Genomic DNA, 13928 nt, shown 5'->3' with positions numbered 1-13928 from the left:
TGTATAAATGTCTGTGAGTGAGTGTGAATGCATGCTTACTTGTGAGTGTGTGTGAAGGTGCATGTGTTCTGGGTGTGGAGTTGGGATGTGTGAATGCCTGTATGTTTATTTGTGAATACATGAATATGGGTGTTTATTTGTGACTGTATGTGACAGTGCATATGTTTATGTGTGATGTCAGCTTGTAAATATGTGTGATTGTATGCATTTGTGTATGTCAATGGGTGTAAAACAGTGTAAAGGGAATGCATGTCGTGTGATATCAGGGTTCACTAGTTGGCAGCCTCCAGAGCAGGGGGGCACCAGGAAAAAGAGCAGACCCCAGCACAGGAAGAAATGGGCCAGCAGCATTGGAGCAGAGGGGCACCCGGCTGCACCCCTAACTCTGACGCCCTCCCAGCCTTACGGAGACACAGAAAATAGCACATCTGTTTATTTTTTAATTGTGTTTTATTTCTTCATCCTTCAAATACACATAGAATGTAAACAGGATCACAGGGGCTGGCAGACGCAAAAGGAGCATTGGGCAGGCCAGGTGCACAGAGCGGACACTCAAGCTAGTCGGTGGGTCCCTGGGGCTCCCTAAGGCCCTTCAGTGCTGCTACTGGGGAGTCAGGGACTCAGGAGGGTGGGGAACCACACACGTTATCCAGACCCACAGACCACAAAGACAGCCTCAAAGAAGGGGGCTTACAAAACAGCAAGATTTTACAAAGGCCTTACAACAGCAACATAGAAAAGGGCAGGCAAATTCCAGAAAGCTACAGAACAGGTAGAAGACGTCCTTCCCATATTGTACAAAACAAAGCCGACGGACTTTCCTATAGGTAGTATTTTTTTTTCAGTGTTAAGAAACCAAAATTTCACCTTCTCTCCTTAAAAATTTAACTGCTTTCCATTTAAATAGTTTTTTCCCCCCTGTTGGATTTGTTTTCTGGTTCAGTTCCCAGAGCTGCGCTTCTCCCTCTCTCTTCTCTCTCTTCCTCTGCCCTTTTTCCGTCCTTCACTCTTCCTCGTCCTCCTCCGCCTCGGCCTTGTCCTGGCCGGTGGCTCCGGGGCCCGCGGTCTTGTTTTCTTTTTTCCACTTCATGCGCCGGTTCTGGAACCAGATCTTGATCTGTCTTTCGGTGAGGCAGAGCGCGTGCGCGATCTCGATGCGTCGCCGCCGCGTCAGGTAGCGATTGTAGTGAAACTCCTTCTCCAGCTCCAGGGTCTGGTAGCGGGTGTAGGTCTGGCGGCCTCGCTTGCGGTCAGTCCCTGCGCACAGAATTTAGGGAAGAAAAATCAGTGCGTGCAGAAAAAGCCGTTAGAGTGCCCACCTCCCTCTTAGATCCTGTGTGTGATTTAGAGTCGGTGGTTAGAAGAGCCCATTTTCCCATTAAACCAAATTCTCACTTTCCATACCCCAGCCTATGCCTGCCCTCTTCCCTCAATGGGCAGACCTTCCTACAGGCCTCATGAGGCAAACATTCCCGTTTTCCATCCAGGAAGTCTTCCAGCACAGGGCTCTTGAAGGCCCTACACCTAAGGGGAGGGTGTGGAACGAAGGGAGGTTAATCTTCCCATTACCCTGGGCACCAGGGACCCCCAGCCTCTCATTTTGGATGCTGACTCTGATGGGTCTTTGGAGTACTGGAAACCATGCAAGTGACCCTGGGGTGGGGCTCTAGGCCTGGCCGGAGTGCTTTTCCCAAAAAGAACAGGAGACAAAGGATCCTCACATGTCCAGTTGTCACCACCACCACCCCACCACCACCGTGGAATGAGGAGGAGGTGAGAATTTGCAGATTTCCTTGGAGCCTGGAGTTGGTCTGAGAGCAGCTGCCCTCTGATGACTATTTTCCAGTGAGTGGCTGAGGTTCAGACAGGGCCAGGCTGCCCTGCCTGCCCACCTGCCCAGACAGCCCAGCTCTCCACAGAAATCTTTGGGTCTCCAGGAAGGCACAGGGAGAGAGGAGAGACAGCAGCCTGGGTTGGGGTGGAACATGAAGGATCTGGGTGGTGGGCGCTGAAGGGTAGAGGAGAGCTTCCCAGGTTGGGCCCAGAACACTAAGGAGGCTTGGGGGAGGTTGTGCTGGGGGAGGTGCTGGTGCCAGCCCTCCTGGGAAGGAGACAGTGGGAGGAGGGGCTAGTGGCCCTAATTTCAAGTCAGATAAAAGCCAAGCTGAAATGTTTAGGAGCAGAAGAATTTGGGCTTTGATAAATCAACTGGAAAGGCAGTTGAATTATGGAGCAGGTAATGGGGACCATGACCATCAATGCTGATGGTGTAAGAGCTAGGCTTCTCCTGGCTCTCAACCCTGGCTGGACTGGGAGACTCTGACCACAAGTCTTGGGCCTTCTGGACCTTGGGGCTGGCCCCGGGTCCAAGGCAGCATTAAGAAGGATGTCTGGGACAAGCTTGTCAGGAGACCCCATGGAGCCCCTGGTCTCTTGGGTTTCCTGCAGTAGCTGGCTCCATGGCCTGCGCTAACTCTTGATTTGGCTCCATGGAGCCCTAGTCCCTCCCCAAGGAGGACATTCACCCTTCTGGAATGATACCTGCAAACTTGTTGGCCAGTTCTCCAGGGACACTTAGGAGCCCTAGGAAGGGCACCCAAAGAAGGCAGCTGTACTCCCGTGAGGCCTTTGCCCCTTTCTCTACTTCTCCTGCCTCCTGCTTCCCAAGTTCACTGGGGGGTCAGGAGCCTCATCTCTCTTGGCCTCAGCCCCCCTCTCTCCACCTGCCTCTGTGTCCCTGGCTGGATCTTCATCTCCTTTCATACCCCCTCCTCCCGCCAGGCCTCTAGAGCCCACCTCTAATTGTCCAAAAGGGAATAATGGGGGAGCTGGGTTGGCTGGGAAGGAAGGGGAGGGGAGAATTGCTCAGCGCCGCGGCCCCCTCCCCCAGACCTTCTCCAAGCTAGGGCTGGGGGACACACCCAGAGCTGAGATCCCCGGCGGGGGAAGGGAGAAGGGAGGGGGGAGACCCTAATGGCTATTCTCTGCAAACCCCAGCCTTCCTCCGCAAGACAAACGGCCTCGTCTCCAGCCCGTGCCGGCGCGGCTGATAAATATTTAAAGCTAAAAGGCCGGGAGGAAGGGTAGGGGGCGGGCTGGGGGCTCGGATCGCCACGGCGTCGGCGGAGAGAGATCCGCCAGGGAGGCAGAGGGAGCCTGAGAGCACCAAGCAAAAATGGGGGTGGGGGCGGCGCGCCGGGTCGCGGCCCAGGGGGTGCCGCGTCCCCAGGGCCGACCTCCTGCCGGGAGCACTCTGGACGCGGAAAGGGGCACTTGGCCAGGAAGGGGGCGTATTTCGGGAAATGTGCCCGGGCCACTGCGGCTCGGGACGGTTGGGTGCGCGGCGTTACCTGAGCTTCGCATCCAGGGGTAGATCCGGAAGTTACTCTCGGCCGCCAAGTCCGAATCCCTCTGCTCCTTGGCGCCCGCCGCCTTGGCGGAGTCGCCGGGACACACCCCGGAGAGGTTCTGCTCAAAGGGCGCGCAGTGCATGTTGAAGGAACTCGGCTCGAGCCCGTAGCCGGCCGCGTAGACGCCGGCTGCACTCTGGCCCGCCATGCCCCCCCCGCCGGGGTACAAGCCCTGCATCGAGGCGGCGAAGGAAGCACCCGAACCCGCTCCATAGCCCGGGCGCTGGGGGTTGGAAGCAAACGCACAAGAAGTTTGTTCGGGGAAGGCTCCGGTAGCGAAAACCGAACTTGCGGCTGGATATTTAGAAAATAAAGCATTCGCATAATACAATGAACTCATAATTTGGCCGGATGATTTGTAGGCAGGGACGTTTTAGTGTCGGTTTTACGAGATTCCTTGATATATTACAGAATTAGAGTCCAGATTTACACCAAAAAGGACCCCCTTTTTCCTCTCCGGACCACGTGACCCCGCCCACGTGACGTCCCCTCCGCCAATGGCCGGGCAGCCTCCCCACGGCTCCCGGTAATGTGGAAAAAATTGTGTGGCGTTGGATTTATAAAATATGATCAATAATGAATGGGAAAGCCAAGCCCCGTGGATTGGGTCTGGGGGCTCAAGGGCTGCTGTCGACCCCCGTGGGCTGGAGGCAGCTTGCAGGCGAGATTTGGGGAGGAAGGGATTGAGTAGAAGGGAAAATAAATAACCTCCGAGCGATCTGTGTTGTCACCCCCCCAGCCAGCCTCCCCAGCCCGTTACCCAGCGAGAAACAAACGCAGGGATTGCACGCAGCTGGGGGTGGGGGGGTCAGGTCTTTATTAATCCGGACCAGTTCAGCTTGGCTGGGCCTTTGGGTGAACTTGGTCGGGTTCTCCCGAGGTGAGGAACAAGGTGAGCCTGGCCTCACAGCTCTCTCCTGGTGCCCCAGGCATACGGGCAGGGATGGAGCCAGGCTGCGTGGGTGCTCCTAGAGGCGTGGGGTCTAGCCCCGGGGCGTTGGATGCTGCGGCTTCTGGCGGCTAAAAAAAAGGTTTGAAAATAAAAAAAAAAAGGAAAGGGGTGTGGTGGGTGGGAAGAGAAAGGAAGGGAGGAGGGCGGCCCGGGTAAGCTGCTCTCCTGGTTCCGGGAGGCGGATGCCTCAGTCAAGCTTGGCTGCGGAGCAGCAGAGCAAGCCAAGGAAGGGAGGCTGGGAGCCACGACCTCGGAGCTGGGCGCTGGGTGAAGGTGGCCAAGTCCCAGAGAGGGAGAGGCTGGGAAGAGCATCTCCCTTCTCCTCTTTCTCCCCCCACCAGAGTCCGGGGAAAAATAAAAATATAAGCTTGTTCAGCAGCCCTGCACTCCACCTTTACCCGCCCCCCCCACACACACACAGAAGAGGGCACACAGAAACAAAGCGGGGGATAGAGACACCAGCCCAGGCGCATCACTGCAGCGTGGCCTGGGCGCCCGGGTCTCCGGGGCCCGAGAGCCTAGGAACGCGAAGGGGGGGGGGTTTCTCTTGGCTCCCCTCCCTCGTTCCTCTCTCCTCCAATCACGCGCAGCCGCCTCCCTCACCCCCTGCGCCCCTGGGCCAAGGGACTCGCACCACCTGCCTCCAGCCCCCGCCCCCTCCTCTCCGCGGCCTGGCCTGGCGGGCGCAGGAGCCCGGTGACCGGCTCCCCCAGCTCTGCAAGCCGCCAGGAGCAAATGAGGAGCGCGGGCCTGGCCAGTCTCGGGTTCTCGCTTGTAAACTTTATTGTAACTCTTCCGCCCTTTTCAGGCGCAGACAACAGAACAAAGTATAGAGGAACAACAAAATATATAATTAGCCCTCCCTCCCCCCAATAAAGCAATTCACGGATACAGGATACATTCTCTTCACAGTAAACCTAAGAACACTTTTAACAATTGCCCACAGCGCGCATGCTAACTAAAGTAACCTCTTTTGAGAAACACTTAAGACGAAATTGTCAAACCAAAGGGGGTGGGGGTTGGAGGAAAAGAGAGAAGCAAGAGAGAAAGCCAGCGAGCTAGGGAGGGCAGCGGGGAGAGAGGGTTTGGGAGGGGGAAATGAGGACGCGGCGAGAGAGAGAGAGAGAGAGAGAGAGAGAGAGGAGAGGGAGACAGAAAGAATTACGGCGTGAATAGGCAGTTTCATGTTGTTGGGAGAACTTAGCAGAAATTGGTACCTCGGTCGTTACAAAGAAGCACGTTCAAAGGAAAAAAGACCATTGCACAAGGAGGCTTTTTACACGGGGCGGGGGCATGGGCGGGGGTGCTCAGCCAGGCCGCGGCCGCTCACCCTCGCTGGGCGAGGGAGTCCTTGCTTAAAATCCTTTTCTTTCCCCCGGCCCCCAGGAGAAGGGAAGGAGATCCACGGTAGCTCACACACAGAAGCTATTACGAGATACTACCACTAGCAGGGACTGGCGCGGCGGGGGACGCTGCGGCGGGAGGCCAGGCTCCCGGCCCCGCTCGCGGGGCCAGAGCTCTCTCGGGCGGGGGCAGGCGACGGCGGCGCGGTAGGGGACCCGCGGACGGAGGGCGGCCGCGGCCCTGGCAGTCCCAGCTGGAGCCTACTTCTTGTCGCCCTTCTGCGCGTCGCCCTCGTCCGCCGCCTCCGGGGCCCGCTCCAGCTTCTGTTTCTCCAGCTCCTCCTGCTCGCATTTGCTGCTGGGGAACTTGTCTTTGTTGTTCTCTTTTTTCCACTTCATCCTCCGGTTCTGGAACCAGATTTTGACCTGTCTTTCTGTCAGTCCCAGCGCATGCGATACCTCGATCCGCCGCTTTCGAGTCAGATAGGGATTAAATAGGAACTCCTTCTCCAGCTCCAGGGTCTGGTAGCGGCTGTAGGTCTGTCGGCCTCGCCTGCGTCCGGCGGCTGCTGGGAATGGGGGAAAGGGCGAGACAGAGGGGAGGGGGGGGTGGGGGAGGGGGCAGAGACGGAGAAGGTTGGAAGATTCGTGAACCAGCCTAGGAGACCAGTATAATAAGGGCAGGGGACCTTCTACCCCGCGCGGGGGCGGGGGCGCTGGGAGGCCGCGGTCAGCAGAGGGGGGGAGGGGATCAGACACCACTGAATCTAAGGGAGCCAGAGAGGGGGAGCCCCCTCCCCTGGTAACCAGCACCAGAGAGTTGGGTGGGGGTGGTTCAAATCTATTAAAAGTGCCATAAACTTTAGAAGGAAGGATGTGAAGGAGGGGTAAAAATAAGAATAAAAAAGCCGGGATGGGGACGAATGGACCCACCTTGAAAAGCCCCCACAGCCTCTGCCCCAGAAGAAAAGTTTCTTCAGGGTAATTAAACTATAAAGCAATTGAGAAGTGCAAAAGTTGAGCGCCCCCATTCCCACCACTCTCTCTCTACTACCCCCCATAAAACAGTAAAAGGAATTAAAAAAAAAAGGAGGGGAAGAGAATAGAGTAAGGCAGGGTGAGGGGTTTATGGATTCAGGAAATGTCGCTTAGCGACCCCCCTTCAAGGGAAACAAAAAAGAGAGAAAGAGAAAAAAAGAAAGGAAGGAAGGAAGAAGGGAAAGAAAGAAGGAAGGAAGGAAAGAAGTGGGAGGCGACCTGAGCGGAGCAGGCACGTCTTCCAGGAGCTGGAGGAAATGCGCCCTGGCCTGCCCGGCCTCGGGCCCTCCGCTCTCCCTTCCGCCCCGGCCGGCCCCGACGCGAGCTCACCTTGCGGGCGCATCCAGGGGAAGAGCTGGGTGGGCGACGGGCTCTGCTCTGAGCCCTCGGCCTCCTCGCCCAGGCCGCTGGCGGCGGCGAGCTTGCAGTCGGCGTACTGCACCAGGTCTGGATCCTGCGCACCGAACAGGCTCTGCCGCTGCAGCGGGTCGTAGCCGTAGAAGTTGCCCGGGTCCCCGTGGCACGCCACGGCGCACGGGTTCTGCTGGTAGGGAGCGGTGGGCAGAGACGACGGCCCGTGGTAGAACTCCTGGATTTGCGACGGGTGCTGGAAGCTGCCGCCGCTGCTGGGACCGTACACCACGGTGGGTCGGCCGCCCAGGTCCTGGGCGAAGCCGCAGTCATAATAATTGGGGCGCAGGGACTCCCCGGTTTTGTATTTGGAGAACAGTGAGTTGACGAAATAAGAGCTCATTTTATTGAATTTTGAGGCGGCGGCGGCGGCGGCGGCTGTAGTTGGGGGCTGTTGGGGAGGGGGTGGGGAGGGGGAAAGGGAGGGAGAGAGAGAGAGAAAAAAAACGCGGATTCGCCGGCTCCTAGTTACCCTCGCCAGGAAAGGAGAGGGAAAGGGAGGAGGAAAAAAAGGAAAAGAAAGAAAAGGCGAAGATCTCGAAGCCACCACACTTTTTGTGATTTCCAGGAACAGAAAAGGACAGAGAAGCCTCCGAAAGTCTAAGCTTGCACGGCAGCCGCGGCTCGCTCGCCCTCCCCCCACCCCCCACCCCCCACCCAAAAATATACCGCCACTTAGAGAGGTCCTTGCTTTACATTTCGAAGAAGGGATGCCAGTTCATAAACAGTTTTCGGTGATTTACTTCCCTGCAAATGAGTTGTTTCATATTTTGCACTGTCTTTTCATGATCATTTGCATCCATTAGAGACCCCGCATCCTATTGGCTTCTCCGTACTCCTCCCGGACAGAACGCAGAGCGAGGGTGAGAGCGAGAGCGAGCGAGCGAGCGAGCGAGAGAGCTAGAGCGAGCGAGCGCCAGGGAGTGAGGAGAGAGCGGAAAAAAAAAAAAAAAAAAAAGGAGGGGAAGAAAAAAAACACCCAGGGAGAGAGAGGGGGGGAGGGGGGGGAGAGGGAGAGGGGGTGAGAGAGAGAATGAATACGGATTAAATCTGTTTAACTACCTACATTAATGAGATATCTCTCGCCTCACAACAAATCAAATACCTTCGCAGACCACCCCCAAAGACTGATGTGGGGGAGTCTCGGATACAAACACGCACACACGCATACACAACGCGCCAGGCGTAGGCACGCTGTTAATTTCGCGATTTTAACGAGGCAGTTGGAGTCTTTTTAAATGTCAGGGTCGCTTCGGAAAAATGTAAAAGAACACGGTTTAATTGCGCCGAGTTTTAAAAGGTCCTATAAATGTAATTGGTATTTTAATACAAGTTATCAAATCATACAGCTTCTTCTCCTAAACATATTTTCAAACAAACGAGGTAGTCATATTTAAAGCTTTAATGATCAATTTCCTTATTATTGATAAAGGTTTAACTATCGTGTGGAGGGAATTGGCTGGGTAACCGGCCCCCAAAAAACGGCTGTAAACTCTTTAACAAACTATAAAACGCAATAAAGCCGGAGTCTGTTGTTGTTTATGCCGCAGCGCATAAAAGCTGTTAGCATTTTACGAGTTCTTTCCTCTACAGCTATAAAACTGCAGCTTCGATCGCCCCCGCCGCCCGACTGCAGCACGGTGGGGGTGACGAAGCTGAAATGAGAACGATTATGGGTTTTTTCGGCGCAAACGGTGACTTTTCCGAGATTTTCGTCTCCTTCAGCAGTCGCGAGCACCTGCCCCCACCCCCTCTCCGGAGCCCCCAAACCGCCCCCTCTCTGCTCCACCCCAGCCACTCACCAACTTTCCCTCATTAAACAAACAAGCAAGGATTTTTTTGTGGAGAAGGGGTCCGGGAGGGCGTGAGGAGGGACCAGGCAGGAGAAGGAACTTTCTGGTTAATGGGCAGTGGCGAGGCAGGGAGCAAAGTTCATCGTGCGACTGCCGATTCTGCAGTTTTGCACAACCTCTCTTGTCTGGGGGGAGTGCTGGGTGGGAGCGGGTGTCTCCAGAAGGCACTAGGGCCCAGTCAGCGCTTCTGGGAACCAACTTTGTGTGAGGGGGACAGGGGTCTGATGCGACCAGCAGTCTGACACTCAGTTGGGCTGCCCCAAGCCTGCACCCAGGCCTCGGGACCCAGTAACCAAGCCCAATTTGGCTCCCAGCCTTCCCAGGCCAGTCCTCCACACCTTCGGCAGCACCCTTGGGTGAGTGGGCACCGCCAAACCCACCAGCACATCAAAGGGAGGGAAGGGCATGGAGGCCCAGGCACCTGGCCTTAGTGCCCCCTGTCCTGTGCCCTCCTCTGCCCTAGGCAATGGTTGCAAAGTGTATGTTTGGGGGTGGGGCACCTTTTCGCTTTCAGCGTCCTTTGAGCCACTGTCATTACCTGAACTGACCTTGGGGTAAAGGGGATTGGGATGCAGCAAGGCCGCTGAGTCCCCATTTTATCCCTTCTCCCCTTGGGGAGCCTCTAGTTAAACCCGGCTCTCCCTGCAGTCCTGAGGACCTGGGACTTGAAACAGAGGCTGCAGGACCCAGCTGACCCGATGCCACACTCTTGCCGGTTGCCTTTTCCAGCCTTTCAGGCCTAGTGACCATGGTGGCCAGGCATTAGAAGGCCCCAGTCTGAGGGTCGGAACCAATGGCCTCCTGAAGCAGTTCACTGGCCAAGGAAAGGAAAGAAGGGAAAGAGAAAGGAAATTTCTGGCAACAAAGGTGGAGGCTTTACAAATACTCAGTCCGTTGCTTATTCGCCGCAGAGTGGTTTGCTTTGGGAAGGGTACTTTTGGGGATCCCATTCACCCCAACCTTTGTAAAAATGAAACCATCACCCTTTCCAAGGGAAAGTTACCAGTGGGGCCACCTGATCCTTCAAAAGTGAATCCGGAGAATGGGAGAGGGGCTGAAAGGGAGGGGGAGAGATAGGAGAAAAGGGAAAAGGAGAGAACAGGTCTTGAATTTTCAGCGCGAGGCTGAGGGGGCGGCGAGGCGGCGGAAGGCGGACAAGTTGTTGCCGAAGCAAACATTTTTATCAAGTGCGGGGGATTTTATGGTCATGATTTGAGGACTCACCGGTGAGGTAGAAATTCAATGGCTTGTTCTAAATCATCCCTACACCGTGCCAGAAATTCCTGATGGAAGGAAAATGTTTCTATTATAAGAAAAAACAAGAAAGAGCGAGGAGATAATTTATAAACACCCAACGGAGCGCAGATTTATTAGAGAAACTCCAGTTGAGGAGAAACTCCGCTTGCCTCTTCGCACCCGGCCCTGGGTGGAGAGAGGAGAGGCTGCGGAGGGGCTAATTTTAAAGAGGGAGTATCTATTTCTCGCGCAGGTTTGTCTGGATGGGGGATACGGATCGGGCTGGGCCAGGAGGAAAGTGGAGATTTGGAATGGCAGGGGTTACGGGCAGACGGCGCGCGGGTCTCGAACGAAAAATGCCTGGAGTCTAGGCCTCCAGTTGCTAAATTACAAAAGGACCCGTGTCCCCCAGATTTGCCTGGGGCCGGGCCCGCGGCGTAGGGAGCCGCAGCTCTCACCTGGAAGCCGCGGAATGCGGAGAGAAACGAGTTCCTGCGCCCGGCCGCCCTGCCTGCCCCCACAGCCATCTGGAAAACGCGCGTATTTTTGGCGGCCCAACTTGGGGCGTGCGGAGCAACCCGAGGAAACATCTGAGTCTTCGCGCACCTCGCCGTTCTGGGGAGCCGCTGTCCGGCGCCTGGCTGGCCCGGAGCGCGTCCAGCCCACACCCGGACACGCACAAAGGCTCTGGAGCCTAGCCGCCCCGCCGGCTGTGCGCACCTCCAGTCCCCACCAAAGCCACGGATCCATTCCCCCCCGGGTTGTCCCCCCAACCCCCCACCTCCGGGTTAGCTCACCCCCTTCCCTCTCCTGCCGGTCCCGGTAGCAGCTTTCGGGCAGCTTCCTCTCCATCCGACCTTCTGCCCGCGCGCCCCTCTCCCCTGACCTACTCACCGCATCCGCAGACGTTTCTCTTGCCCCCCTCCCCGGAAAATCCCATTTTTCAGAATCAGTTCTCTTTTATTTTGACCCATTATTTCTATTATTATTATTATTCCCCGTTTTCATGCATTAGTTACCCCACCGAACATAGAAACTGGGTGAGAAGCACTGAGCTCTCCTCCTGGGGGAAATTCAGGAAATTGACCATTTGAGGAGAGGGGGGCAGCACCATTATATCTGGAATCTATAAAATGGGGGGAACGGCCATAAGGAACCCTATATTTTTATTACGGGAAATTATTCATGACTTTTGGTAGCACTCAGTTCGTAAATTCAGGGCGGATCAAGGTGCGATATACAGCCGCCAGCGTCCGCAGCCGCCCCACCGGGGATTTTCACGTGGAGCAAGGGTGCCATCTAGCGGCCATTCTGAGAAAGGCGCCGCCGCCACCAGCTCGGCCAGTTTCTCGCAGAGCCAGCCACCGAGGCGACAAGCAGGAGAAACTTTCATTATTAGCAAAAGAGGGGCAGGGAAACGAGAGCGGACGAGAGGAAAAGCATCGGAAATCGGGAAATGGTTCATGAAATTGTGCAGATAAGCTTAAAAAAAAGGGGGGGGGATAAGGGGGGAAGGAAAAAAATAAGCCGTAAGCTTTTTTGTCTCCTACTTACACCCGCCCCCCCACCTCAAGCCCCTAATTTCTGGCTGAGACCGCCAAGTACTGCGCCGTTTATCGCCAGTAAAAGGGGGAGCCGAGCACTTTTCAAACCCAACACGATTGCTTCGAATTCTGAGGAGAAACAATTAGGCTTTATGTGGGGGGAGAGGAGGCCTGAGAGGGTGGGATGGGACTGTAAAAGGATCAAGAGGCTGCCCGCGCCCAGACGTCTGGCCCGGCTGGACCTGTGTGTGTGTGTGTGTGTGTGTGCGCGCGCGCGCGCGCGTGTGTGCAGGAGGCTTCTCTCTCTTATGACGCCCCATTCTGGAGGGGGTGTGAGGAACAAAGACTAAAGTCCGAATTGCATTCTCTGAAGCATTTGTGACAACAAAGTGTTCTTCCCTCCCCCCTTCCCTCTTCGCCCCTCTTTGCCCCCTGGGGCCCCGGAAACCCCAGGCCCCGAGTCCTGGCCCGGTGAGGGTGGGGGCTGCCGGAGCCAGGCCCACCCATTCGCCCCGCCAGGCCCGGAGCCCAGGCCCAGCTGCGGCTCTCTCAGCTCCGGAAAGTTTCCCCTCACTGTTTGCTTTGCTGCTGTTTAGTTTCTTAACCTTCAGAAATTTATACGCTATAAACTTTTATAGCGGTCATATTCTTTTATTGCTGCGCACACGGCATTGAATTCTTCTCCCGGCTTCTCTCTGTCTCGCACTCTCGCGGTCTCCCTCTCTGAATCTCTCTCTCTTTTATGGCAACAGATTTCCCCATCTCCGGCTTCCGAGCCTCCGCATCTTCGCCTTTGTTTGTCTTTAAAAAGCCACCCGGACTCTGGATGCAGACGCCGCCGGAGGCTTCCCCGGGCGCCATCGCCCCCTGCTCCGCCGCACTCGTCCGGTTCCAGCCTCGCTTTTTGCTTTTCCTCTTAGCGGACTCCGGAATCGAGGGAGCCCAGGACGAGGAGGGAGCCTAGTCTACACAAGCTCTAAAGACAGATTAATTTTATATGCCGAATGGAACCCTCCTTGGAGGGTGCGGGTTCTGGGCCCTGCCATACCCAGGAGCTTGGCTTTCTCCTGCCTCCTGTTCTCTCTCCGATTAGTTCATCCTTTCCTTCGCCGGAGAGGGGTAGGCCCGGCCTTTTCATTTCTAGGCTCCTTTCACTCAGGCCCTGCTTTGTCCCCACCTCTATCACAACCCTCAGGGTCTCCGGGGGCTGCAGCGCTGCTGGGGTGGCCGGGTGGGAGGCTCCGGCGAGAGGCTGGTTCCCAAGCGCCAGCCAGGCACAAGCAGAATCCCAAAGCCTCGGTGAGAAAGGCAGGGCTGCCGAGAGCAACGGTCCTCATAAGAGGCTCTGGCCGGGACACTCCAGCCTGAAAGAGACAGAAAGGTGCCTCTCCAAGCCAAATTTAGTTCTGGGGTCCGATTGGGAAGGGGATTGTTTTTCTCCTGAAACGTTCCACAGTCAATCCCCTCTCCTGGCCTTTGGGAGCTGCCTCCCCAGGCCTCCACCCTCACCAAACTCCACCTGCCTTCCACCTCCCATCAAGGCTGCTACACTGTGGCTCAAATCAAAGCCTCAAATTCCAGATGGGGACCAAGAACCCTAATGGATTCGCTCCTTTGAGTGGAAGAAAGGAGAGCCTGGCCTTCCCAGGCCCTGGTCTACCACCCAGTCGTCCTGCTGCAGGGAATAGCGAAAGGAAGTGACTGCCTTCCTCGCTTGCATGATATTTTAAAGTGGCCAAACCAAGGTGATGTTCTTAGCCCTCTAAGAGAGAAACTGCTCCCAGGAGCTGCTGGACAGGCCCTGCCTTCCCTCCGGCTCTGCAGTTGGTGAGGAAGTCTCCAGGGCAACTTTATTTGGAGGGAAATCTCATTGCTCCCTGCAAACCCAGACCCCTCTCCAAACCGCTCATCTTTCCCTTCCTCCCTCTCCAGTGGCCCAGCTCTCCGGCTGGAGGGTTTTGCTCCGTTTAAGCAGTGGTCTTGGGACCTTGGGTCCCAACCAGCTCTCAGCTCCACCAGGAAGCCTGCTCTGCAAGGTCTGAGGAGAAAACTCCTGGGCACAGAAGTCTCTCTTTTTCCCAAGCCGCCCTCTTGGAACTAGGATCTCTACCTCTGGCCAGGTGAGAAGAGTCAACACAGAA

The 13928-nt window shown here is 56.1% G+C and overlaps 2 protein-coding genes and 1 non-coding gene across 4 annotated transcripts; all 3 read right to left on the bottom strand.

Moving 5' to 3' along the window:
• Nucleotides 1–448: 448 nt before the first annotated feature.
• On the bottom strand, nucleotides 449–4413 carry HOXB7 (homeobox B7). The gene is made up of 2 exons (XM_004434632.3): nucleotides 3351–4413; nucleotides 449–1257 (listed from the first exon to the last, which is right to left on the bottom strand). Exons 1-2 carry the CDS (start codon nucleotides 3748–3750, stop codon nucleotides 1004–1006), a joined length of 654 nt encoding a protein of 217 aa, XP_004434689.1. The 5' UTR covers nucleotides 3751–4413; the 3' UTR covers nucleotides 449–1003.
• Nucleotides 4414–5122: 709 nt separating this feature from the next.
• Nucleotides 5123–7779, bottom strand: HOXB8 (homeobox B8). Of its 2 annotated transcripts, none has more exons than XM_004434633.3 (2): nucleotides 7074–7779; nucleotides 5123–6274 (listed from the first exon to the last, which is right to left on the bottom strand). In XM_004434633.3, the coding sequence occupies exons 1-2, from the start codon at nucleotides 7495–7497 to the stop codon at nucleotides 5967–5969; spliced, it is 732 nt and encodes a 243-aa protein (XP_004434690.1). In that variant the 5' UTR covers nucleotides 7498–7779; the 3' UTR covers nucleotides 5123–5966. The 2 variants fall into 2 exon arrangements, with proteins under 2 accessions (XP_004434690.1, XP_087296332.1); XM_087440206.1 differs by having other exon boundaries at nucleotides 5123–6271.
• A 49-nt stretch (nucleotides 7780–7828) lies between these two features.
• On the bottom strand, nucleotides 7829–11148 carry LOC101397433 (uncharacterized). The gene is made up of 3 exons (XR_015554592.1): nucleotides 11041–11148; nucleotides 10232–10290; nucleotides 7829–8054 (listed from the first exon to the last, which is right to left on the bottom strand). It is a non-coding gene; the product is annotated as an uncharacterized LOC101397433 (transcript).
• Nucleotides 11149–13928: the final 2780 nt, after the last annotated feature.

Source organism: Ceratotherium simum, chromosome 16, assembly GCF_057802395.1.
Source record: "Ceratotherium simum simum isolate JZ-2026a chromosome 16, ASM5780239v1, whole genome shotgun sequence".
NCBI lineage: Eukaryota > Metazoa > Chordata > Mammalia > Perissodactyla > Rhinocerotidae > Ceratotherium > Ceratotherium simum.
Note: the sequence above shows the minus strand (reverse complement) of the source record. Positions and strands in the feature narration are given on the sequence as shown.